At 39.3% G+C, this 27,712-nt stretch overlaps 1 protein-coding gene across 3 annotated transcripts in view; it reads right to left on the reverse strand.

The window, feature by feature from the left end:
* Window positions 1-418: 418 nt before the first annotated feature.
* CFAP58 (cilia and flagella associated protein 58) overlaps window positions 419-27,712 on the reverse strand; it is a 70,325-nt gene continuing 43,031 nt past the window's right edge. For 2 of the 3 annotated variants that reach the window (XM_029081060.2, XM_007667659.3), the window contains exons 16-18: window positions 7,064-7,183; window positions 3,874-4,007; window positions 419-981 (exon numbers count right to left, since the gene is read on the reverse strand). In XM_029081060.2, coding sequence (XP_028936893.1) covers window positions 864-981; window positions 3,874-4,007; window positions 7,064-7,183 — 372 coding nt within the window. In that variant the 3' untranslated portion in view covers window positions 419-863. The remainder of the gene's footprint in view (window positions 982-3,873; window positions 4,008-7,063; window positions 7,184-27,712) is intronic. The other variant, XM_039914393.1, reaches the window with a different exon arrangement.

Genomic DNA, 27,712 nt, shown 5'->3' on the forward strand with positions numbered 1-27,712 from the left:
CCTTCAAATAAGATTACTGAAAGAACTTATTCAATAACTCAACCTGACAAGGAACCCAAATAATTGAAGTTTCAAGAACAAAAAGAAAATGACAATAGAACCCATGACTTCTACTACCTGGAATAAGTAAAAAGTGAATTCCAATCATATGTAACTTTATTCCTTTGAATTAAATATTAACATCAAAATTTTCCTTCAGAAATTTTAATATGTATAATCTACTAAATCTGGGACCAAAAACCTCTGCAAATATATTTTGTTTAGTTAATGAAATATTTATATTAGAACATCTCTCTGGATTTGTTTTCTTATAGGACTTGAGGTAACTTTCCTTGAAGATATTACTTTCAAAACACTTTTCAAAAACTTAGAAGTTTCTTCTCATTCAGCACCTCACATACTGACTTTGTCACATCACTTGTTAACAAAAGGTAATTATATTTTTTTATTTAGAAAGTTGTGGTGGATGCCATGCATTTCAAAAACATTTTCTGTGAAAAATGAGAAAACCTTAAAATTGTTCCACCTTCAAACAGTAAAGAAATTAAAATCCAAAGTTTTTTTCCATATGCAGTGCACAGATTTGGTATATTCAACTGTCAAAGGGGCGATCAGAGAAATCCTTGTTCATTTAATGAGTCTGTCTAAAAAACACAAATAATTCAATACCTTGATCTCCACATGGATTAACAAAGCAGCATCTCTCTTAAATGCATATGATTCTGCTAATTCCATCGTTTCTTCTTTCCAAATCATGCTGTTTTGAGAGAAGAAATGCTTGATTCAAATGACTTTATGAATATTTCTCTCAAACACTCCAGAGAAAATTTAGATAACTTATTTACTGGGCCCGTGAGATGATGTTAGGCCGAAATCTTGGTAGTAGGCTTGTTGAAGAGAAAGCCTCCTCCAGTATACCGTGAGCCTTCTGACTTGTTCACTGAATAGTTATTGTCTAGCTGACCCAGCCTCTCCTTCTCCCTTTAGGACAAAAAAATAAGAAAAAGTAAGCTTTGTTTAACATTTTGACTCATTCACCTGGGTAATTCCCTCGATATTTCTAAAATGCAAATACTAAACTTCCCTAAGATGCAATCAAAGCTGTCAGTTTAAGAGTAAATGGCTGAATCCTATTAAAGCAGGAGTAATTTTCTCTAGAACTCTACCTTTTTGACCCAAATGTACATTTGGTATTCACCCCACCCTCATCCCCACAGCATTTATATAACCATCTATAAATTATATACTAGAAATTACTTATTTATATTAATGTTCGTCTCCCCCTCCTGACTGTACGCTCCTTGCAGGCAGGGAATGTATCCTCCAAATCTGTTGTACTGTACTCAGGTGCTTAGTACAGTGCTCTGCACATAGTAAGGGCTCAATAAGTACTATTGAATAAGTGCTCAATAAATACTATTGATTGATTGATGTGCCTGGGATAAATCTAACCTCTATGACCAACTAACACTTGCATGGATAGCTCTGGGCACACAAAATGCTATGTGTGGTAGCCATGTATGATAAATCAGCACCCTTTCAACAACAGATTATCAGAATGAATTTCACCCTTCTTGCTGCCTCCCAGGACTGTCCTCTTGCTCTGAAAGCCAGGTCCACAAGCTCCTCTCTCCTCTCAACAGGATCTCCCCTCCCCCTATTACACACACTCACTCCACACATTCAAGAGTCTCTCTTGTAGTTTGGCTATGGTACCTCTAAATTCCAAACATAAAGGAACTAGAGAGAGACAGATTAGCCTACACCTTGATTCAGAAGGACCCAGTTTAGATTGAAAATTAACTGCCTCATTCTAGAAGGCCTTTGGAATTCTTCAGTACCCTGTGGCAGAGAAGCTGTTTCAGGAGTCATTCATAATGCAAGGAGACAAATTTACGGAAAAAAACGCTAGCTGGAAATAAGATACCATTAGCTCTGTATGAAATACAATGAAGAAGAAAATGGAAATGTTTTGTTGTTTTTTGAAAAACATGTGTGACTTTAAGATATGTGTAGACTCTGTGTCAGCGGTTTCCCCACCAAGGATAACTTTGGGCTCCTGGGGTAAATATATTTAAGTCACTTCTGATACCAGTTAGAATTAGCAATTTAGGGGACCACCTAAGGTGAACTGAAATATGGTCAGAGGAACGTATACTAGAATCCTGTGAACTTCTATGATTTCCACTTTTAATGATCTTCCAATTTTTTGAAATGTGTATTTGTTTACCAAGGCCTTGATTTAACATTGTATCAATGGGAGGAAGTTTCTGTCTTTGTTGTACTGACTAAATGGTGTACTTAAAGCACAATAATGTTTTAACAAAGTTATGGTGAGAACTTTCAAAAATTTCATTGTACAAAATTCAATAGATACATGTCTTCATAAGAATAGCAGGTTTGTAAACTGCTCATGTTCTTTAAGGTACAGAAATGTAGCAAAGAGCACTCTTGAAATCCAGAAATCAGAAGATAAGGAGCTTCTAAACTTGAAGTTCCTCCTCTAGACTCCAAATTCCTTGAGGATAGAGACTGTGTCTTCCAGTTTTATTGTACTCTCTCCAAATTGGTCTCACCTTTTTTCAGTGAAATCTAATGGCATTTTGATGTTGGCATTTGGGATATTGCCAGAACTGTCATTATACTGTTTTAAATTTATTTATTTTAGCCCATTTTACATTTTCTTCCTCTCTCCCTGTGTGTCTGTTGCACTTTTCTCCACTCCACTTATATTCTGTACCCACTATGGACTGCCTGAATCCATGTCCATGCAGTCTTTCCAGTCCTTATTCAGTGAAGCACATTATAAGCACTTAATGGTTAGTACTGAATGAGCAAATGGAATCATTTGTGATTTGAAATGTGAATAAGACTGAGTACTATAAGAGCTAGTTTCCCCTATCCCTAATCTATTTTAATGTCTTTCTCTCCCTGTGGACTGTAAGCTCCTTGTGGGCAGGGATTTCCCTAACCAACTCTGTTGCATTGTGTGAGTACTTAATATTGTGGCTTGCCCACAAAAAGTGCTCAATAAATAGCACTGATTGATAGTTTGAAAGCAAACAAGGGAACAAAGCCAATTATATAACTTCATCTCGATACTATTGGAGCAGGATATAATCTTTCATTATTTAGCACTGCTGAATGTCTAGATGCACACACATGAGGCGGTATTAGCATATAATTCTCTCACAGTCATTGTTTGATTAGTCACTTTGGATAGGATGTAGTGACCAAAATTAGGGAATGTTCTTCTGACAACATCTCTCTGTCTGGATACAATAAAATGCCCTATCAGAAGAAAACTGTGTACATGCTCATGCTTCACATGCTCATGAGACGCAGCATGGGATAGTGGAGAGAGCATGGGCCTGGGAGTCAGAAGGTCAAGGTTTCTAATCCTGGCTCTGCCACTTGTATTCTGTGTGACCTTGGCCAAGTCATTTCACTTCTCCATGTCTCAGTTATCTCATCTATAAAGTGGGGATTCAGACTGGGAGCCCTACTGGGGACAAGGACTATGTCCAATCCGATTTACTTGTATCCACCCCAGTGCTTAGTACAGTGCCTGGCACCTAGTAAGTGCTTAACAAATACCATAACTATTATTATTATTACCAGACATGGAATTCAGTAGTAAAACATGAGTTTTCCTGAATATGGACTTCTCAAAGAATGCAATCCCCATGTTCTGAGAGAACTCTAGTTTTACCTCTGACAGAGGTTTAGACCCTTGAGAGTTTCTTTGAACTACTCTGTGCCTCAGTTTTCCCAGACGTGAACAGGGCATAACCACACATCCTGCTTACGGGGTAAGTGTCTCCATACCCTAAGATAACAGGTGTAACCAAAAAACCAAACATTGTTTCTTACTTTTGTTGTTGTTCTTTGCGTTTCTGGGTGAGGTATTTCTTCTTCACATTCAGTAGTTCATTGGCAAGTCTTTCAATTTCATACTTATACTCCTGGCTCTGTGACTCATACATATTCAATTCTGAAGACAAAACCTAACATACCAAAGAAAGTGGCTATAACATAGATGAACGGGTTTTTCTTCCTCTGTCAAAAAAAAATTCTGATATGTGTTTTGAAAGGGCTGGTTTTCTGCTCAACATGTATACAGTTTTTTTCTCAACTCTTCGAAGTCACACCCAAGTTCTTGCTTCTTTCAGAAAAGTGGCATAAAATATCTTAAAATATATACAGAATGCATAATGCTCGTTAATTGCTCATGAGTGCCTATCAGTTCAAGCAATGCCATACAAAGCATGATTATCTGCTTCAGGTAATATGAATGCATAAGAGGTGCTACTGGTCCTGAATTGGCGGAGAAGAATGATTAACAGGCTTAACAGGCAGCCTATCCATCTAGGAAGAGTTTAATATCAAAGTTAGGACTGAGCAAGCATTAAAGAGGAGCAAAATCCAGCTGGGATTCCTGTCCAAGGTGTTGGGTAGCAATGCTTGAAAGGACAGGAAACTAAAGGCAGAGAACAGCACCACAGAATGAAAGAATACATGGCTCGCAAAAAACATTATCACTGCAACATGAACAATGCCCTTAAGCTATAGGTAAACAACAGGGGAGTCATAAACATCTACATTGCAATTGGGAGCAAGAACCCAGTTTAGAAAGAGCTTTTCAGGATAATTTGCCAATACACAGACAGGGTGAGCGCTAAGGCACTAAAGCTCCCGGAAAAGTATACAGTTGAGAGGCCTTATTGGACCTAACGCACATATCTTTAAATGAGAATTGCCACTCCTGGATAGAAAGATACTTGGTAATCAAAGGGGCATTTGGGGGCAAAATTTACGAAGGAAAATAGATTCTGAACTACAATAGAACTATATGTAAGGGGAGTTGCTTGGTGATCATAGTTCATACAATAGTTTAAAGTGTGTGTACATGGGTGTGGTAAAAATTTAAATTATCAAGAAGTTGGAAGGGTCCTGCTTGTAGAGGCCTGGGATTGAATGGCTATTTGTAAAGAGAGGGAGAATAAGTGCCAGCTGTTTTCCAGTCCGAAGTTTCCTTATTTCTTTGCTAAAATGTTCAGGTAAACAAAGCTGTGCTTGGTCCTCACTGTAAAGAACATGTCAGTCTTTGTAATGCTGCTGTAAAGGCAATAGTTGGGAATTTACAAACAAGATATTTAATATACTCTGCATTTCCCTTCCCTCCTGCTTTGTTTCAAACACGTGCAGGAAAAGATGATCTTCAACTTTTAAGAGCTCTACTGCTTGTGAACTTTTTTCCTTTAATTGTTGTAGGAATGATTATGATTCTCTGAACAGAAGATTATGATCTCAAATTGGGGAAGAATCTGCCACAGCAGATGAACACTAAGAAACAGACACTGTTTTCAAACAACAAATAAACAATAAGGAAAAAAAACACAACAAAGCAAGACCAAATAAACAGAAATGCTTATCTACAACAACCTACAAACATCATCTTTATAGCCTTAGTAGCTTCCTGGAGTAAACTGTCCAATCAGACAGATTTTTCTTGCTCTCCATTTAGTATAAGGCAAGACACTGTTTGGAAATCAAGGTAAATTTTTGATAATTTAGAACTGCTTTTCCACATCAACTCATATGGCTAAGAATGTAAATTTTTTTTGAACCTGCTTCTTTGAAGTGGTTAACTGTTTAAGAAAATCTCTCAAGAAATTTACCCTAGCTCGATTCTAGTTGTGTCTCAGAATAGTCGAGAAATACGAATATTTACCAAAAGACACTGCACATTGTTGTTCTAATTAACATTTCATGGTCTTTGCCTTTAGCAGCAAACATGTCACAAAAAAGTATTCTAAAAAGGATCATTACTATATTAGTAAAATGATATGGTTTTTCTCAGGCAGACAGGTTGTTGCTATGTCAGAATATCAGGGCTGTTTACTGCATTTTACACTTATTTAAAGGATAGGCTTTCTGACCTAAAATATTTAGGAAGATAATGCAAACAACATTTGATTAAACAACAAAAAGAATGATGAATCATTTTACTTTTTTAAATTAGGGGTTTTGGAGATGTCTACAGAGTTTTTGAGAATCAACATTTCAACATTGGTCTGCCTGCTTTGGCCTATCTTCCTTTCTGTAGGGTAGAGAGCAGAAAGTTGTTCTGCTCTCTGCTGCCCCTGTGAAGCATCCCACCACTCATTTCAGGGACCTACTCCAGCCTAGTTACAAAGCCTGCTGAAATGTGGCCATGAGCCTGGGAATTAGAGAACCTGGGTTCTAATTCTAGCTCTGAGATTTACCGGCTGGGTGACCTTGGACAAGTCACTTAACTTCTCTGGGCTTCAGTTTCCTCACCTGTAAAACAGAGATTAAATACCTGGTCTCTCTCTTACTTCAACTGTGAGGCCCATGTGGGACAGGGATTGGGTCCGGGCTTTTTTTTTCCCCTTAATATTTGTTAAGCATTTATTATGTGCCAGGGACTGTACTAACCACTAGGGTAGATGCAAAATAATCGGCTTGGTGATGGTCTCTGTCCCCAGAAGGGCCCATGGCCTTTATCCCCATTTTATACATGAAGTAACTGAGGCACAGAGAAGTTAGACTTGCCCAGGGGCCCACAGCAGGCAGTTGGCAGAGCCGGGATTAGAAACCAGATGCTCTAACTTCCAGACCTGTACTCTCTCCATTAGGCCACACTGCTTCAATGGCCTCCTAAGTATCTTTTAATCTCCCCAGGCTTGGTATAGTGCTTGGCACATAGGAAGTGCTTAAAAAATATCAAAACTATTACTATTATTGCCCTTATTATTATTATTTAAGCAAAAAAGACTCAGCCATAGGAATATCTTGTGGGAAAAAAAATTGACTCTCCAGCTTTTACCCCACTCGTTGACAGGAACCTGGAAAAGCCTTGACAGTCTGGAGCCCAAGGGCTTTAGTCTCCTTCTCCTGGGCAGCATATAAAGTGCCTGCTTCTCTCCCTCAGAATATCTTCGGTCTCAACACTAATACCAGTACACAGTGAAACAGGCAGTGATGTGGGATCAGGGGAGAACTCTTATTTACTAGGTTTTCAAACTCTACAGCTTACTTTTAGTTGTTTGGTCTTCTCCCTTAGTGTATGTCGGTACAGCTGCAGCTGTTCTGCTGCTTCAGGGCCAGGCTGACGAGCCAAGATGTGCTTCAGCTCCACATACAGCTTCTCCTTGTCCTGGGAAAGGGTAGGGCTTTGAGAAAACATCAGCCTTCCACAGATTTTATCAGTCTCTGCAAAAGCTAAATCTGGCTGTCAGGGGGATTAGGTCACTTGAAATTGATCAATCTGAATTTCCTTCGCTACTCTCCACGGTTTTACAGAATATCATGGAGCAAACATAATCTCTGTGCCTCAAATTCACTAATAAACAACACACAATTTACTCTGGCAGTCTGAGGTTTATTATTTGCAAAGACCTTCAGATCTTCACTTAAAAGTCTGTAGAATACGAAATTTGAACCCATCACTAAATTCTAATATGAGGTTTTAGACTGCTGGCCATAGATAATTGTGCTTCTCCCTCAATTACATTAGAAAGACACTGTAATGGATATAAAAATCACTTATTAGAAACATCTAACCGAACAAGAAGCTAATTCCTACAGAAACAAAGTATTCTAGGTGTTGTTATCCAGTAACTTGGTTTGTCCAAGTATAAAAAAGAGTCAATAAAAATGTAGCTAAAGGGAAATAAACATACTGGCAATTGTGTTTGTTGTCATTTTTCTCTTTTCTGCTACACAGTAGAATCAATACAATAAGCAGCGCAGCTCCACTTACCCAAAATCCTCTAATATGAGAAGTTAGAACAAAAGATCAGGAAGCATATTTTTCATATATTCTATACAAAAACTTTGAGTTAAAGAGCTATAAAAGCAAGATCCAGAGACGACTTGGGAAGGAGAGGAAGACTTCAAAGATTGGAATTGCCACCTAGTAATCTTCTCTTGTAATACAATGCCTCCTGCTCCACCTTACAATATAATCTTTGCAGTAAATGGATGAAGAATGTAGTAAGAAAGATATCAAGAGGTGAGTCTATTTTATGTAGCCACTTAAAGCCCACTCTACTGAAAAAATGCTTCTGACAGGCTTCAAGGCTCAATTTACAGAGGGTAATAAATATACAGTGGAGAAGTCGGAGTACCAATTTTGTACATTTCTGTTGGCTCACCTTTCTTTGGCTTATGATACAAACATGCCTGTGTCTGAATGACCCATTACTGAGGAGAAGGTTAAAAAAATCTGCGACTCAGTATAATGCCATTTTATATTCAAACAGTTCCTTCCTCCAACAAGCCCAATATGTTTTCTGTGAAGAAGAGGTGCATATTATCTTCCCAACTTTACAGAGACAATCCGAGGCACAGAGAGGATAGTGGCGTGCCCGCAGACACTGAAGCCACTGGTAGGTCAAAAACTAAAGAATACCAGGAAATTCAGTTCTGGGCTCTATTGAAGCTACTCCCTAGAACAGTATTTCTAAATACGTTAAATAAAAATATTCCACAATCATAATCTGCAAACCTAAAGAATCTAAACACGTATTCCTCCGATAATCACCTAACCCTTTGACTGAAAATTAGGAGATTATTTCATTTGGCAACAATCAATAAATTAATCAATGTTAGCTACATGTGGGATGGAGATTGTGTCCAACCTGATTAACTGGTATCTATCCCAGGACTTAGAATAGTGCTTGACACATAGTAAGTGCTTAACAAACAAAATAATAATAATAATACTTATTGAGCGCTTACTGGGTGCAGAGTACTGTACTAAGCACTTTGGATAGTACAATACAACATGGTCAGTAGACATGTTCCCTGCTCACAACAAGCTTACAGTCATTCATAATCAGACATTAATATCAATAAATTACCGCTATGTAATGTCCATATAAAATTTGTACTATTAGTCATAGTTGTTATACTGAAGTTTAGCCTGTATTCTCATTCTAAAGTGAGACTCCAGCCTAATTTTTCATAAATCTGTTTGTTATCCACCTCCACCCCCATAAAAAGGAACATTATTAAATGAAGGAATACGATTTCTTTTGAAAGCCACTTAAGCAGGGCTATTAGCATCTTTAGGGCAAAGAACAAAAATGTAGACCTTTTACACAGTGGAAAGGAAACATAATAGAGTCACCATTCTTACATGGATACTTTAAAACAGAAAAATCCAGAGAGTTTAATGTCTCAAAGAAGAGGAAAGTACACTCACTGAAAAGAATTGGAAGGAATAGGAAATAAAGCTTCAATTATTTTAGAGACTAGGACAATGAAAGACAAGAAGGAAAGAGGAAAGGGAAATACTGGAAAAAAGGAGTACTTTATCAAAGCTCCACTCTATTACATTTGGACTCAAAGGTCTTGGCTAAGGGAAAAGGCCAGGGGATCAAATTTAAACATAGGATAGTAAGAATTAACATTCCAGTCTGGGATATACTGCAGATTTGCAATTTGGAAGACGATGCTAGTAATTTGGATAAATATGGTGTGGTTGATAGATTGAAGGTCTTATGTGCAATTGTTTTCCATTTATTTCTCTTCTAACCCTCTACAAGGGCCAACCAAGCTCTTCAAACATTGTGCAATGGTGTGTATAATAACCCCATTTAGAGACAAAGCGGGCAATTCTATTATAAAGAGAATCTATCTTTTACAACTGAGGCCCATTAGCTGTCCGATGTATATTGTTTCCATAATCCAGCAGTAGGGGAACCAGCTGCCTTCTAATGCATGCCCTGTCCTTCTTCATTAAGCAATGTCCATCTCTTTTCTAATCTAGTCATTTAATTTAGTACTGGGTCCATATCTTCACTCTGACCTGGAACACCCTCCCTCTTCATATACCACAGACCACCACTCTCCTCCAATTGAAAGTCCTTTTGACATTACATCTCCTCCATTAGGCCTTCCCTAACTAAGCCCTCATTTCCCCTACTCCTTCTCCCTTCTGCATCACCTGTGCACTTGGATCCTCTGGACTGTAAGCTCATTGTGGGCAGGGAAAGTGTCTGTTATTTAGTACTCTCCCAAGCACTTAGTACAGTGTTCTGCACACAGTGAGCACTCAATAAATAATGACAGAATGAATACCCTTTAAGCACTTGATCATCCCCCCACCCTCAGCCCCACACCACATATGTACATATCCCTAATGCATTTCCTTAATGTCTATCTCCCCTTCTAGACAATAAGCTTGTGGGTAGGAGAAGTGTCTACCTGCTCTGTTGTGTTGTACTCTTCCAAGCCATTAGCACACAGTGCTCAATAAATACCAAATGAAACATAATGAAAACGAAATCCACTTCCTTATTTTCCCACCAACAAAAGATGTTATCTTCTGGTTGTAGTTTCCAAGTTTTTTCGCAGTTTAATCACAAGGTTAATTAATTTCAAATTACTTATGCACAGCTACAAAGGGAATTAATTCAAGTTGTACCATATTAACATTTCTAATTATCTTGCTTTGCAAATATCACCTTATCACTTTTATATGAGTGATATCACAAATATAACAATACACAAATATCACTTATCACAAATATTATTTTTTTTCTCCCCAAGAATCCCCAACAGATTTCAGTCTCTACCTCAGAGTTATGTCATATGAAAATTTAGTCCACCATTAATATTGGCTGAGTGTACTAGTTAAAAAATTGATTTTAGTGTTAGCTTCAAGTAACACTGTCATTATTAAGTGACAATAAGTAACTGCCTTGGAAACTCCAGATTAGGAATCATTTAGACTGAAGGCATCCGTGTCTTTCCTGACCAGAATTTCAAAGCGACTAGTGAAAAATCTCAGTAAATAAATGATGGATTTATGGCAGGAAAAATTCCAAGAGCTCAATCTGCTCACAGATTTCCTTTTAGGCTAAGCCATGTAATATGTTAAATTTGTCATCTGCTCAATTTATCTGATTCTCTGCAAGAAAATGCTAGTTTCATATTTGATGTACACCTTCCACTTGTTGGGAGAGCACTCCTTTGAGAAAGGAATGATGCAGGGGACATAAGTACTTCAAAACAGAACACGGCATGGAAGGTCAAAAGTGGAGCAGAGTTTGACACAGCTTCACTTTTAAATAGTTTAATCCTATATATAAAATCAACTTATTTTATAAAACTTTCCCTGGCTGGTTAGCCTTCCCAGAGAAGACAAAAAAATCCCTCCTATGTTTTCCCAATCCGCTACATATAATAATTGACCGAAAGGAACTCATTGATATTGTTGAATTCTGAACTCCTATTAGCAAATGCCCATAATGGCTTCAGATCCATTCCAAAATGATCTGTTTGCTGGAATTGTAGTTGTGTGTTATCATCTACACCCCAGTCCTCAAGCTGACTCGGATAAGATTGGTTACCTTATTTCTGGTTCACATATTCATGCCTATGCCCATCAGCTAACACTACATAGGTGCTTGGCTTTTTCTGATGAAACTGTCACATGATATGGAGAAAGACTAAAGCGGGAGTGTGCTGAATTTACAAGCCCAGGGCACCACTGAGTGTGAAGAAAATCAATCCTCCAGAATTGCAAAAGAAAATATATAATAGTATTATTAAGCACTTACCATAGATGGAGCTCTGCGCTAACCATTGAGGTTGATACAAGGTAATCAGATCAGACAAGTCCCTCTCCCACCAGAGGAATTCAATATAAGTGCTTGGGTGAGAACACCTCACTCCCAGAAAGGATAGGGACTGTGTCTTATTTCCACCTCGGTATTCTCTCCCAGCCCTTACTAGCACATTCTGCACCCAATAAGCACTTAATAAACACTATTACTATTATAGCCATAGTAGCAATGCCCTCAAGTTTACAATTTAATGGAAGAGACAAAAAAATTATTTAAAGATAACGAATGCAGGAGAAAGAGCAAGTATAAGCAGGAGAGATACTTTATATGGTCTCCTAACCGTCAAAACTTCGGACCTGAACTTCGGACTGAAATCTCACACTGCCACTGATTCCACACTCTGACAGTCCCGGATATGTTGGTCTTCTCGATCAATCGTGTAACTAAGTGCCAAGGATGTTTCTTATTAGGGAGGTGGGGGATGGTGTTGGGTACCTGATGGCCTGATGAATCATTTTCACATTTGAAAATTGCTGCCAACTTAAACACTGAAATCTCCAAAACAGAAAATGAAATTTGAACTTGCCTCTATTTTTTTCCTCTCTCACCTCTTTCTTCTTCTTATTGTCTTCTTATAGAAGCTCAAGGAAGGTAGCAAAATTCTGCATTTTGTCTCAAAATCACCTAACTTTAAACTTCAGTTGGCTGAATATCCATCAGTTGGCTGGATATTCATCAGTCAGACTTGAGCTCTGCTTGACTGAAGATTTAAGCTTCTAAATACAATGCAAAGAACAAAGGAGACTCCTAAACCATTCATTGCTCATTAGAATGGTTTTTAAAAATGTGAAATAATCGAATTGTTTGTGACATATTTATCATTTTCTTCATCATGATTTCTAAGGCTCAAAAAATAAATGTTTTTGGTGTTGAAAGTTCCTCGGAGGCAGCAGCATCATTTAAGCTGCTCCCTTGACGTCTAGCTTCCCTATTAATGATTTTGACACTCACCCTGATAGGGCAAATAACTGGGAAAAAGGGTGCCCTCCTATCTTTAAGAGTGAAGCATGGAAAAGACTTTTTTGGGCCACAATGGTAAATAGGTGAACTGTCACTGTAGGAAGGGTTTTGTTCCAACACCAATGATAACTTCAGTGTCAGTTTTCCTACTACAAAAGGATTGTGCTTCTGAAGAATCTTACGTTCTTGAAGAATCAAGACCTCATGCCCTCCTATCTTGACCAGCTCCTCTGGCAAGTGCCGAACTGTTTTCTTCCACTGCTGCATCACATTCCATCCAGACAGATGCTTGTTGTAGGAAAAACATGCCTTAATTCCTCAAGGGCATTCTATCCAATAAGTACAATGAAATCAGGATTTAATGCAGTACGGTGACTAACCAACAGTCCTCTTAAAAACTTCTAAAATATATTGCCCGTAGCATTTTTCTGCAACAACATAATAATTCTATTTTAAATTTTGCTTCGGTCCTTTTTCATTAGAATCATTAGCTGCAAAGGCAGTTTTAGCTTCAAAGCAAAACAATTTTCCTTACTATCAAAAGACAGGCTCAAAACACTACTTAACCTGGCTGGAAATGCTGGTTTTAATTGGCAGGAAAATAAATTACAGCTCCAGTAAACATAACGCAATTCTATATAGCTTTACAAAACAAAAAAAAATATCATGGAAATTCCTTGGGGTTTTCTTGTTTATGGGTATTATAACCAACATGTCAGCCGGACTGAACTCTAGAACCATCTTGTTTATGATGTCATGAAGCAGCAAAACCCCCTTGAGAGGGTATGCAAGATGCTAGAATTCCAAAATGAAATGGAATATACAGTCGGGTCCTCATAAGCAGGAAACTGATTTGTTTTACGGTGGTTTTGGTTCTGGATGTGGATGATTAAGGGCCTTATGAGGCATATAAGAAATTAGCATATACTAACCTTCACCACTTTTGTAACAACAAAAAAGACCTGCCTCTAGCACTTGGTGATACTAACAACACATACTTCTAAGGATTCTTTTTGAGATCTTTTTGTTTGTATTTCTAACATGCAATGGTAAAGGTCTGTATTCGTTAGTACAAATCCACAGAACAGGTTGCATTTCAATCTCAGAAGGATAATAAAATCTTTACCTAATCTCCCTTAGGATATGGTTGAAAAGAGTTCTTTTTATGATATTTGTTAAGCGCATACTACACGCCAGGCACTCTTCTAAGCAGTGGGATAGGCACAAGGCAATCAAGTGGACACGGTCCCCAGGTCCCCATCCTAAATGGGGCTCACAGACAATCCCCATTTTACAGATGAGGTAATTGAGGCATGGAGAAGTTAGGTGACTTGCCAAAGGTCACACAGCAGACAAATGGCAGCACCGGCATTAAAACCCAGGTCCTTCTCTTAGGCCCAGACTCTACCCACTGGGTCACATTGCTTCTCAGGTTTCTACATTTACCCTTATAGGTTAGATAACCACTGTTACTTGCTCTTATTGTTCTTAAATTTCTTTCAAAATGGTTTTACAATAAGAGGGGAAGTTCACAAATGATGTTTGATCAGATTTTCAATTTTGTAGGGGGATTGAGGAGAAAAATCTTGCTTTCTTTGGGGAGTTTTGTCAGGGTTCTTTTTTTTCCACAGTTTGACAAGATACCTTTCTCTGTTGATATCTGAGAATGGAAGCCCTCTGGGGGTTGGAGGACCTTGTCTTCCTTTAATTCGTTTCTTCAGAATGATTTTAAAAGAATTAAGTCTAGTGGGCCCTCTCTACATTTTAATGAAATACTGTCACAAGAGCTAGTTGGTGTGACTTTAAGAAAAAGCCCATCTCTACAGATAAATAATTTTGTTTTCCCTCAAGAGTGCTAGGCAAATAGATTTCAGCAGTTGGGGCCCAACAAGCTTCAGGCATGAATGCTAATTTATAGCAAAACCTTAATAAATTATATTTCCAGGGAAAATTGTAATCACGGGAAATGTTGTAACTAAGCGCATCTTTGGGCTTGTTTAATAAGACCACCCAGAGAGAAACTGATCTGAAACTGATGATTGAAGCAGACAAACTTTAGTCCAAATGAGCCCTGGCTCAACCTTGTGATTTGATGCCTGCTAGAAGGAATGAGCGGAAATGCAGGAGACTCGGTTAGTTAGATCTGGTTCTCCTGGTCCTTGGTAGTTTAGTCAAGTTTGGTTCAAAATCAAAATCAAAAGCATTCTTCATCTGCATCTGGATCATAGAGCTATTCCCAAGAATACTGGAGGGGATCCCAAAAAACGCCCTGAGCTCTGGGAAAGACAATCCTAAGAGGAGCAACAGATCATCAAGCCAACCCTAAGGCTGATAACCAACATGGCTGCAGATACAGATAGGAGAAATAGTCCTTAATATTTGATTTAGTGAATCCTGTGAACAGTTAATTTACTGAGTCGCCCTGTTCAAGTCACAGTTGGAATTACAGAGAAATACAACCTGGTGCCTGACTCCAGGAACTAAAAGCACCTTATAGAAATTATAATAATAATGTTGGTATTTGTTAAGCACTTACTATGTGCAGAGCACTGTTCTAAGCATGGGGGTAGACACAGGGGAATCAGGTTGTCCCACGTGGGGCTCACAGTCTTCATCCCCATTTTACAGATGAGGGAACTGAGGCACAGAGAAGTTAAATGACTTGCCCACAGTCACACAGCTGACAAGTGGCAGAGCTGGGATTAGAACTCATGACCTCTGACTCCAAAGCCCAGGCTCTTTATAGGTACACATGGCCAGCTGTTCCCTCAGGTAAAGCTTTGGAAGCCAGAGACCAGATCTATCACTAAGAAGAGAGCAAAAGGAATCGAAAGAACTGTAGATGGGATCATTGCTTGGGCCGACTAATTCATACTGCTTCGAGGGGCAAGAGCAAATACGAGGTGACCATGTGTTGTGGAAAACGTGGTTTGATAATCTCTCATGGGGAAGAGGAGTGTCCCTCTGAAATCTGGGGGTTGGTGCTCACAGTGTCTGAGCCCAAAGCCTCCCCACTGCCACAGCCTTATCTGCCAGCCCTAGCCCTGAGCCACTGTAGTCATTCCTTCTATCTTTCAGGCACAGTAGGCAGCTAATAGATGGCAGACACTCTCTCGCTGATGCTTGGGCTTCCTTCTCCTCTTTTCTTGGAGGACCACCTCCTAAAAATCTTAGTGGCTGGAAGTCACCCCAAACCAGTCCCTAAGACCCCTCTGGCTACTGTTGCCTCTCCAATATGAAGAATCTAATTTCCTATCACATTTGATGAAATATCCTTAAAGCCTCGAATTTTGAAACGAAAAGGCACGCATTTGATTTACAATGCAATGCACCAAGTGAATGTGCCACTATTTGCACTGTGGAACAACATAATATATGATGAATAACTTTGATGTTTCCAAGGGTAGCAAAAATATTCCTGAAGTATAAAAATGCAGTGACCACAGCCTGGACTGACACAAGTGTTCCTCTAGCCTTCCAGCCTCCTGCCTTGAGTCCTGCCTAATTGAGGGAGGGGGTTACACGCCAATCATAACTTCCATTTATCTTTTCCATTATTTTTAAAAGTTCCAAACCCAGTAGTTGCTAATCTCTGTGCTTATATAGAGACTAGAGTCCCTCTACTCGGGGACTCAGAAAAGATCTTCAACCTGAACTTGCAGTTCAGGAAGGCTAGAAGCAAGTTAGCTGCTAATTTGGTTTAGAATTCACAGCTTCTAGTTTTTAAACTGTTAACTTAGCCAGCCGTCCAATCAGCAGCTCAAGAGTGAGTGGGGTTTCTCAGGAAGGATGTAGAATCTCCTTTTTTATTTTATTTTTTTATTTTTATGACATTTGTTAAGCACTTACTCTATGATCAACACTGTTCTAAGCCCTGGGATAGGCAGGATTTAATTAGGTCAGACGCAGTCCCTGTCCTCCATGGGGCTCACAATCTAAGTAGGAGGGAGAACAGGTAACCTCATTTTACAGTTGAGGAAACTGAGGCACAGAGAAGTTAAGTGACTTGCCCAAGGTCACACGGCAAGCACTGGCAGAGCTGGGACTAGAATCCAGGACCTTCTGACTCCCAGGCCTATGTTCTCTCCACTAAGCCACACTGCTTTTCCACTTGATCATGCTACTTCTCCTTTCGCAGAGATTTTTAAGAACTAACTTTATGGATGAAGTTCTGTCCTGCCTGGAGGCAGACAATAGAAGCTTCTTAGAAGGCAGAAACTCTTATCTTCTGCCTAGAAGCAGTGTGGCCTAATGGAAAGGGCATGGGCCTGGGAATCAGAGGACTGGGTTCTTACCCTGACTCTGTCACTGGCCTGTTGTTTGGCCTTGGATAAGTCACTTAGCTTCTTTGTGCCTTGGTTTTCTCACCTGTAAAATGAGGATTTTAAATATCTGTTTTCCCTCCCTCTCAGACTGTGAGCCCCGGGGGGAAAGGGACTGTCTGAACCTGATTATTTTATACCTACTCCAATGCTTATAACAATGCTTGGGACCTAGTAAACACTTGACAAATTATTATTATTACCACTATTTGTTTCTCTCACTTTAATTTTGCATCTATCACAGAACTATGTTCCTGGGGTTTTTCACATAACATTTAATGGAAATTATAATCTCTTCTGTCACTAATAAGTGAGGTCAAATTGCTATGCTCCCTCCCCTCGCAATGCACCTGGAGTCCAACTCTCCCATTGCCTAAATGTATCCTCTGATACTGAGTTAGGCACCCTGAGAGGTCTTTATGACCACCATGGGAACGTTTAATGTATCGATGCTGGCATTGTGCGTACACTGCTGCAATGCAATAAACAGCAATCCAGAGGCCTGAGTTACTGCTTCTATAAATGTGACTAAATTACTACCGGGGAGTAGGTATCAGCTAACCCAAAAAATTTAGCTAAAACCAGAGAGGAGTCTATATGGTATAGACGGTCCTCTAACTTAGCCATCCTGGTTCTAAGTTAATGGTTATTGAAGTTTCAATAACAGTGTAATTTTTACCTGTGTGAGGGTGTGGCGAATATAAAACTAATAATGCATGATTGGGAAGCAGTGTGGTCCAGTGGATAGAGCACAGGCCTGGGAGTCAGAAGGAACTGAGGTCTAATCCTGTCTCTGCCACTTAGCTGCTGTGTGACCTTGAGCACGTCGCTTAACTTCTCTGTGCCTCAATTCCCTCATCTGTAAAATGGGGATTAAGACCGTGAGTTACTTGTGGAACAGGGACTGTGTCCAACCCAGTATCTACCCCAGCACTTAATACAGTGCCTGGTACATAGAAAGCATTTAACAACTACCATAACAAAGTTATATGCAAATCCTTACACATCAGGGTGCCCCTTGCTTTCTGTTTCATCTATCATCCTTAGTGCAGTTTTCATTTCACCCTTTTGGAGTTCCAATCTTCCCAAAGCCTCTGTTCCAAAACAATAAGCCTTATTTCTGATTTGCCTCCCTGCCTAGTCAGCCTTCTGCTCTGTGCCCCTAACTGTAAATTACTCTGCCATATCATCTGTGGTTTCGCTTCATTGTTTTTTAAGTATTTTTTTTTCCATTCACCCTCTTCACCTGATTCCATGTCAGCTCACTGTAGATTAACTTTGGATATCCAACTGTCATTCACTTTCTTCACATGCTCCACCCAGAAAAGGCATGGAATGTCAAGCCCTTCTTCAATGCTGGGGGACTTACTGCCAGCCGGGATCTCATGGTTTGTGCTCCTGCTCTGACATTTGATATTAAGTATCTTACACAGGTTCTACTGGTGGAACTGCCCAGAAGTCGGAAGTAGTAAGGTCCAGGTCTCACAGAAGGTTGGGCATTAACATTCCTCTACAGTGTGTCATTTTGGGGTGAATTTTGATGCTCTGTTGGATCACTCTCAGTGTCCGAACAGAAGACCACTTTTAAGAAACTAAAATCTTATAAGAATGAATATATCAGAATATTTTTGTCTCTGACTGTACCCAAATTACTCATTTTAATAGAACTACTAAAGAATATAACTACTCACTATTCTTCTGAGTAGGAAATTTAAAGAAAACAATAATCACTTCTCTGCTGTTGTAGCGTAAGCACATTTAAATTAGGTGTCCCATACCCTTTCAGTGATTGCAATAAACCTTCGACTTCACTGCAGATGGTTGATCTGGGGAATCGATAACTGTTTCTTCACAATATTGGCAAGGGGAAGTTTCAACTGTGAACTTTAGGCAATACATTCCTCTAGTGATACTAGTACTTTGAGTATTCGAAATTCAGTAACAGCTTCAATATGGCTGATTTAACCCCAGAAGCCCAGCAAATTTAGTTTTTGGAGCTTCTAAATGACGTAAATTATCGTTCTGACTTGGAATCTTGGGTTGTCAGCTTTCCTCCCATCCTGAATGCTTGCCACGCTACAGATTAGAGGTTGGGGCTAGCATGATACAAATTTGTCCTTTACCTTGTATATGCACATCAATGACACACTGGATTAAAGCATGCATTTTTCACGAGTAGACTGACAGGCTCCAAACAGTCAAGAGCCAAAACCAAACTGAGTTTGATGACTTCGATGATATAATCCTTAATAAACTATATATTTGGCTCATGTTCTTAGGGGAGACTGTGTGTGAGGAACTCAGAAAAGGTCTCTGGAGTACACAGGCAGCTATCAGTCTGACACCTACACATTAAATCCACAGAGTGCAGGGAATATCCACTTTGAAATGAATGAAACATGAGCTAGGCTTGACATCCATCTATCAGAGGTACTTTAGGTATCATAAAATCAATCCTAGAATTATGAGGAGGGGTGAACTTGATGACCGACTAGAGATTTCCTCCAATCCAAATGATTCTATAAATTCCCCTAAAATCGTAAAAAAAAAAAGATTAAGGATTCATGTAGGTGTTAGGCCTATAAATGCAAATTAATTTTTGCTCCAGCAGCAAATTTCCTCACCCTTGTAAGGAACATCTCTATCTCTTAGGTAATTCTGGGCGAAACACCATCAGACAAACTAAAGATAGAAAAGAGTCTCCCAGTGAACCTGCTTGAACCAGTTTCTTCTAATTTCTCAGATAAACCTACGTCTTGCTGCTGCTCAAAAACATTTATCAGAGGAAATCCGTTTTGTTTGGGAGTGAGAGGTAATTGCCTACACAATTAATAAGGGCCTAAATGTACCACTGAGAACATTATTTTCAATGCTTCGTTTCTGTTCTAAGTGGTCTACTTACTTTCCACCTCTAGTTAGTGCTATTTGTTTTATTGAAAGACAATGGTCTGATTGTTTGCATACCAGTCTTGTAAGGAAGCGGAGCAATTAATTTGATCATTATATATTTTATTTAGTTTTCTAAGGTAAGTCAAATGACCCTTCCCAGAGAAATAGAAAGCCTTGCTTCTATTTAAGATTTTTTTCCCTTACCTATTCGATTTCACTAAAGTAGGGAAACAAGAGAAAATGGCAAATGTCAACACATTTTAAAGAGCCATTTATCAATCCAAACATTTATCAGGCATACTTGTAATGCAATTTGCGATGGAATCAGAATAGAAGACCAAAATGAACAAATATATCCTGGGACATGTACCAATTGGAGACAAGGAAAACTTAAAGCCTAGAAAATGAGCTATGACATCACAGCTGTTTCTCCTAGAAAAGAGACCCAGTCCGACGGCAGGCTGTAATTTCCTACGTAAAGGGAATAAACGATTAAAGCAAAGAGAAGCAGATCGGTGATAAAATTCAAAGGTACCAAACAGATGCCCAACATATTAAAATATACCAGGGAAAATTTTTTTTTTAATATTTTCCTTCTGCCCTAGGTAGCTAAATGCAAAATAGTCCACCCATAATCACAAAAGGTCATTATCAAACTCAGTCTCAGCACTACAGCAGTCAGTAACAAAAGAAAACAAAAAAGGAATGGCACAAGGACAGATGAGCCTGGCAAAATGTTCTTGAACGCGATTTAGTGTGTGAAGTACCTAGATACAGTATATCGCTTGATAGGTTCCTTTGGAGACCCTAGGCAGTTCCAGTCTGATGTAAAGCCCTCAGTGAGGTGAATCTGGTAACACTAGTTTAAAAACCTGTCATGCGTCAAAATTTCAGTCCCCATAACTGCATGTCTGCTGTTGGTCTTTGCTCAGAACTTTCAAAGTCAGATCATCATAAGTAGGAAGACTTGCTCACCCAAAGATGAATATGAAATTGAATCGAAAAGTCTGAATTGAACTCAGCTCACCTGGTAAGGAAATTATAAAGTATTCTGGCTGACAGCAGAGTGTTCTGCACACAGTGAGCATTCAATAATCACCATTGATGGATTGGCCTACTTTATTGCTGAATTGTACTTTCCAAGTGCTTAGTACAGTTCTCTGTACACAGTAAGTGCTCAATAAATGATTGAATGAATGAATCCCAAGCCCAAAATGCTTAGAACTGTACTCCTCATCTTCCCTCCCAAATCAACTCCTCTACCAAAGCTTCCCAACACAGTTAACAACCCTATCATTAGTCTCTGAAGGCTGCAACCTTGGCTCTATTCCTGACTAGCGCCATTCTTCCAACTCCCATATTAGGTCTGACCTAAATCCTGTTGGTTGTTCCTCTACATTTCCAGGGTCTTCTTCCTCTTCATCCAAATGTTCACCATGCTGGTCCAAGCACTTGTCATAGTTCAGCTTGACTACTAAATCAGTGACATTGCTGCCTCCATTATCTCCCCTCTAGTACTCTGCTGCCCAGATCACTTTCCTAAAGCATCATTTTACACAGATCGCCCCACTTCTCAAAAGCCTTCAATAAATACCCAGTCCCCTCTGCATCAAGCAAAAACTCCTCACCACAAGTTTTAAGGCATTCAATCAGCTCTCTCCCTACTTATCCTAACTCCTCTCCCCATCTTCAAGACTCTTCTGAAATCATCTCAGCTCTAGAAGATCTTTCCTGATTAATATCTTCTACCCCGATTACACGTGCCCAATTTCCACCTCAGCACTTCTGTGGCATGCTTGTACATGTTACTTTTCACTCTCTATCACCTAAGCCCACACTTCTCCAAATAGCCACTCGTCCTTCTCCTCCTATCAGTAAGTTATTTTAGTGTCTGTCTCCCTCCCAAGATTGTAAGCTCCTTGAGGGCAGCTTTTGAGTCTCCTAATTACCGTGGTTGCCTTATTATGTGCCAAGCAATATTGTAAGGGCTGGAGTAGATACAAGTTAATACAGTCCTTGTCCCATAGTGGCTCACAGTATGAGGGAGAACAGGTATTGAATTCCCATTTTACAGATGAGGAAACTGAGTACAGAGATATATGTCTTGATCACAGAGGTGGCGACAGAGCTGGGATCAGAGCACAGGTCCTCTGACTCCCAGGCCTGTGCTCTTTCTGCTTCTTAAAGTATTAACTATTGTACTCGCCCAAGTTCTTAGTTCAGTGCTCTGCACGCAGGTAAGTGCATAGTAAACACTTTGAATTGATAGATCATCAGTATAGGACTTCAATCAACTTCACGGGGTGGGGGTGGGGAGCGGGGTAAAGAAACTGGATAAAAACAGGCTGTACACGCATACGCACATGTGTGTGTGTGTGTGTACACATATATATGTTTGCATATATATAACATATATATTTCAAATTAATCAACAGATAAGGTGATAAAGACATTGACTGACAATGAATCTTTCTGGGATATCATATTTACAAAATGCTTAAACATTTTTTATTTCTGTCCCCCAGTCAACTTCTCTGTTAGCTTTGTATCTATTCAGTGCATGAGGCTCACTGACTTGAATAGGAGCTATTCAGCAAAAGTTTATAAACAGACAACAGAAAAGTAATGAGCAGAGCACAGGTATTTGAGGGTGAACTTAAGCAAGCATAAAGGCATATAGTTTGAGAATCCTATTCACCTTAAATGAAGCTGAACACATTTTAAGGAAAAATGAAATGCAACTATAACTATTAGAAACAAATGTCCTCAGAAAGATACAGGAGAAAGATTCTAGACAGATTAGGAAGTGAGTCTATTCATTTATTTTTATGGTTGCTTAATAGTTTCTAAGCCCCTCTAATATGCTTGGATCTCTTACAGATCATACGTATGAAATGGCCTTAACCTCCTAAGGCAAAACAACACACACATCAATCAGGAACGGGGAGGCTTTTTGGCTCTTCTTGAGAAGATGTTTTAGGAAGACGAAAAGACTTCAAAATAAAATTTTTTAAATATGGCAGAGCAGCAAATAACACATGCAACAACAAAGCAAAGAACAAACTTTATATGTGTACAGGGTGGAAACCACTGCCAATCACTTCGGTCAGTTTAGTTCCCCCTCAAATGGATAAAGTTCACATTCATTCATGCAAGTCGTATATACTGAGCACTTACTGTGAGCAGAGCACTGTACTAAGTACTTGGGAAAGTACAATATAACAATAAACAGTGACATTCCCTGCTCCCGATGAGCTCACAGTCTAGATGGGGGGAGACGGACATCAATATAAATAAAATTATAGATATGTACATAAGTGCTTTGGGGCTGGGAGAGGGGAGAGCAGGAAGCAAGTCAGAGCAATGCAGAAGAGAGTGGGCAATGAGGAAAAGCAATGTCATCTTTGAATATGAAGAATGCATCTTCATATTTACACAACTATAAACAAAAAGTATATTAGCAGATAATTTGTCCCTTTTTTGGTGAGCAACCAAACTTAATTTTTCTGGGAAATCTTCATTATCTTCATTGCAAAAGCATTTACTGAGCACCTATTGCATGCAGAGCAGTAAAACAGTATGCGAATCAAAGAGACCCAACAGAATAGCTTAAAAAAATACCAGACCAACCTGAAATTGTACTGGGGCAGAATTTTTTTTGTTTCCTCATTTCAAATACCTACCTATTCTAATAAGATATGAACTGGTAAGTCATTTCCTCCCTCTTATTTAGTCCTAGTCCATCAGGTAAAATTGTGCACTTCTCTGTTTTTAGAATTAAACTAAAATTAACATAGCTGTTTTTATTTAACAACTTCAATTTACACTGTGCCTTCATCTTTCTGGTGAGCAAACATTTCTAATGATTTCAGCCAAGCTTTGAGGAGTAGTCAGTTACTTAACTGCTAGCAGAGGGAGCAAAAATGATTATGCCTGGGAAGGTTAGACCAAAAGAGGCTGAAGCACATGTAGTTGTTCCTTCCAAATTGCAATATTATCATTTAATAATTGAACATCTCCTTTACTGGTTGCTTTGAAAGCAGAAAGGCTTGGTAAATACTGACTGTATCTCAAATGATTCTCCTAAATTCTACAAGCCACCATCAAGAGACATTACAGATTTTTAATAATACTTAATGTGCATGTTAAATTCTTCAGGCTCCAAATCGGACTCTACCAAGTTCCTCATTCTTTGGTTTTTAACCAGCTCACAACCTAACCTCAATTTCCTCTTTTCTGCAACATGCTCCATCCCCTGCTTCTTCCTACCCCACAAACCATTCTTCTCCCTCTGAAGAATCATCAGCACAGGTCCTCAACCCAGAGCTGTTGTGGTCAAATCAGCAGTCTGGTAGAGCTTTAAAGGGGAGTAACTGGAAAGGGAGTGTTGAAGTACTTATTTATGTGAAGGAAAAGAGCTGTCAGTGTTTATCAAGTTCGGCCTATTTGGGTATTCGCCTCTTTTACCCAGCCGGTTTTCCAAGACTGAGTCTGAATTTGGTTGACAGTGGGACTCCACTTCTGAGATTCAAGGATCTACATAGGTTGTCTAGACTGTGACCTCACTGTGGGCAGGGAAGTTGTCAACCAACTCTGTTATATCGTACTCTCCCAAGTGCTCAGTACAGTGCTCTGCACACAGTAATAAATATTATTGATGTCCTGATCCAATTAACCACGAATGTACTTGTAAAATATGTCCCACTGCAAGTTAATCAACAATACTTGGAAATGGCTAATAGAGTGAGTACCATTGTAACAATTCAGCATGGACAGTGACTGACCCTAGCTTCAAAGCCTTACTGAAAGCACTTCTCCAAGAGGCCTTCCCTGACTGAAGTCCTACTTTCCTCTTCTCCCACTCCCTTCTGCGTCACCCTGACTTGCTCCCTTTATTCAACACCGCCCCCCCCCCCCCACCGCCCCACAGTAATTACATACATATCTGTAAAGTATTGTTTATATTAATGTCTATTTCCTTCTCTAGAATGTAAGCTTGATTTGAACAGGAAATGTGTCTGTTTATTGTTGTATTGTGCTCTCCCAAGTGCTTACTACAGGCCTCCGCACACAGTAAGGGCTCAATAAATGTGATTGGCTGACTGACTGACAACACAGATAAGGTCACTCCCTCACCTAATTGCAGCCATTTTGCAATAAAATAAGTTAGACTTTCACCCAGTCATAAAATTAAAGTTAACCTTGAAGGGACAGAACTGCATGCCAGCAAGTAAGCCACATAGAATCCACTTTTGTACATATTGTTATTTATGTATTTTTTGGAGTCAATAATTCCCTGGGCCTCTGGGCACATACAACAGAAAGAACAGAGAATTTTATGCGACAACTTCCTAAAGCAACCATTAATAACGACCCCAACAATGTAGTTTGATTATTTTAAGTATTTTCAATATGTCACTATTCATTATGCAGTCAAATTCCACTTGCAAAGTACTCCCTGACAACGCATATCCTTTGTTTCCATTGTTTATATTCACTGACTAGAACATTTTCAATTAATTAGTATCTTAGTCATTCTCTAGGCCTTCTCAACCCCACAAAATATTAATCAGACTCTGCATGTTGGAGAAAGCAAATTAGGCATAAAACATGGGGTCCCTCCCCTCAGAAGATGTACAATCTAACAGATGAGACAAATACAGAATACGTAACCAGAATTAGGCTGTCAGGATACAAGAGAATGAGTTTCACATTTGGGCAGGATAATGAGGCTAAAGTATCTTAGTTTAGAACAGGATCATAATGTAAAGGCACATGAGGATTTCTTCTAAGTGGTGGAGTGAAGGAAGAGGTGTTTTCTGTGGGCCAAGAGCATTTCCTGCTGACAGAAGCTTCTCTGGACAGATTGGTTGCAAGTGTGGCCACTCAATTCTATCCCAAAAGTGAAACAGAAAATATCCATAGGAAACCCAGCATTCAATTTATCTTAAGTGCAAAAGAGCCGCTGAGGTTTTCAGCGCAGGCTACTGCAAGATTGAAGTTAATAATGAACTGGAAAGGCATTAAAAATAGAGATTCTTAAAATCCTTAAAGAAGTCAAAAATTAAACTTCACTGAAGCTTAACAAATAACTATTACACATTAATCTCTGCATAAAAGCAACAAGCTTTCCACTTTCAGGTGAAAGAACCTACTTTCATCTGACTGAGAAGAACATTAATAATTCCTTAAAAAAATCTGATTTGAATACTTGGCAGGAATCCAAGTGCCATTTTTAACAGAAACAGCCCAGCACTTCTTGGTCAGAGAGTAGACTGAACTCCCATGCTTTACCAAGGAAAAAACATGCCTGGCTTTCAGGTGCGCTCAAACCTGGGAGGCTATAGGAGCCTGGTATCAAGCAGGTTGACTTTTCAAAGGAAAGTCTGGCCCAATGAACAGGGCTGAAGGGAATAAATCTACAAATGCCGAAGTTGTAAAATCCTAGATCCTCAAGAGAAATGAAACAAAAGGGACTCAGAACAGAAATTTTGTATTACTCACAGTTTGCAGATGAGAGGTTGGAAAAACAAAAGCCAAATTGAAACTAAGCACTGGCATAGATACAAGATAATCAGGTTGGACAGAGTCTCTGCGCCACATGGGGCTCACAAGTCTAAGTAGGAGGGAGGAGGATTTAATTCCCATTTTATAGATGAGGAAACTGAGGCACAGAGAAGTTAAGAGATTTGTCCAAGGTCACTCAGGAGACAAGTGACAGAGTCGGGATTAAAACCAGGGCCCACGCTCTTTCCACTAGGTCACACTGCTTCTTGACATTATTTCAACATTACTCTGCAGTAAAGTAATAATCCCAACTCCATATGTCCTTCCTGACTTTCAAGATCAAGAAAATTTTCTAATAAGCTACATTTTATGAAAGCCACTCTTCCAACTACACTAAGACTAGGTCTATTCTAGCAAACTTGCTGGGTAGTTAAAGCCCTCAAATATACTCTGCCCTGAGTTTTCAGCTGAAATATTCAATGAATTGAGTCCAAAGTTCCCCCACTCAAGAACCTCCAATGCTTGCCCATCCACCTCCCCATCAAACTAAAACACCTCACCATCAGTTTTAAAGCACTCAATCACCTTGGCCCCTCCTTCCTCACCTCGCTGCTCTCCTTTTACTACCTCACCTGCATATTTTGCTCCTCTAATACTAACCTACTCACTGTACTTTAATCTCGTCCATCCCGGTCCTGACCTCTAGTCCACTTCCTGCCTCTCCTGGAACACCCTCCCACCTTCAAAACCTATTGAAGGTACACTTCCGGCAAGAGGCCTTCCCTGACTAAACCCTCTTTTCCTTTTCTTCCACTCCCAACTGTGTCTGTCTTGTTCCCTTTATTCATTCCCCCCTCCCAGCCCCACAGCACTTATGTACCTATCTGTAATTTACTTATATTAATGCTGTCTCCCCCTCTAGATTATAAACTGGTTGTGGACAGGGAATGTATCTGTTATATTGTTATATTCTACTCTCCCAGGTGCTGAGTACAGTGTTCTGCACACAGTAAATGCTCTCAATAAATACTATTGATTGATTGATTTTTAGAAGGTTTGAATGATGTCGATAACATGCTGATAGACTCAATTTCAGATTCTGATCCATCAACCAATCGATGTATTTACTAAACATCACCTGAATACTAGGCACTGTATTAAGCAATGGGAAGAGCACCACAGTAGTAACCTACACATTTCTCATCGTCTAGGACTTTATAATCTAATGGAGTAAACTTGATTCTGTTTATTTGCTACTGTTTTAATGAGATGTTCATCCCCTTGATTCTATTTATTGCTATTGTTCTTGTCTGTCCGTCTCCCCCGATTAGACTGTAAGCCCGTCAAAGGGCAGGGACTGTCTCTACTTGT

This window comes from Ornithorhynchus anatinus, chromosome 16 (assembly GCF_004115215.2).
Source record: "Ornithorhynchus anatinus isolate Pmale09 chromosome 16, mOrnAna1.pri.v4, whole genome shotgun sequence".
In the NCBI taxonomy this organism is placed as follows: Eukaryota; Metazoa; Chordata; class Mammalia; order Monotremata; family Ornithorhynchidae; genus Ornithorhynchus; species Ornithorhynchus anatinus.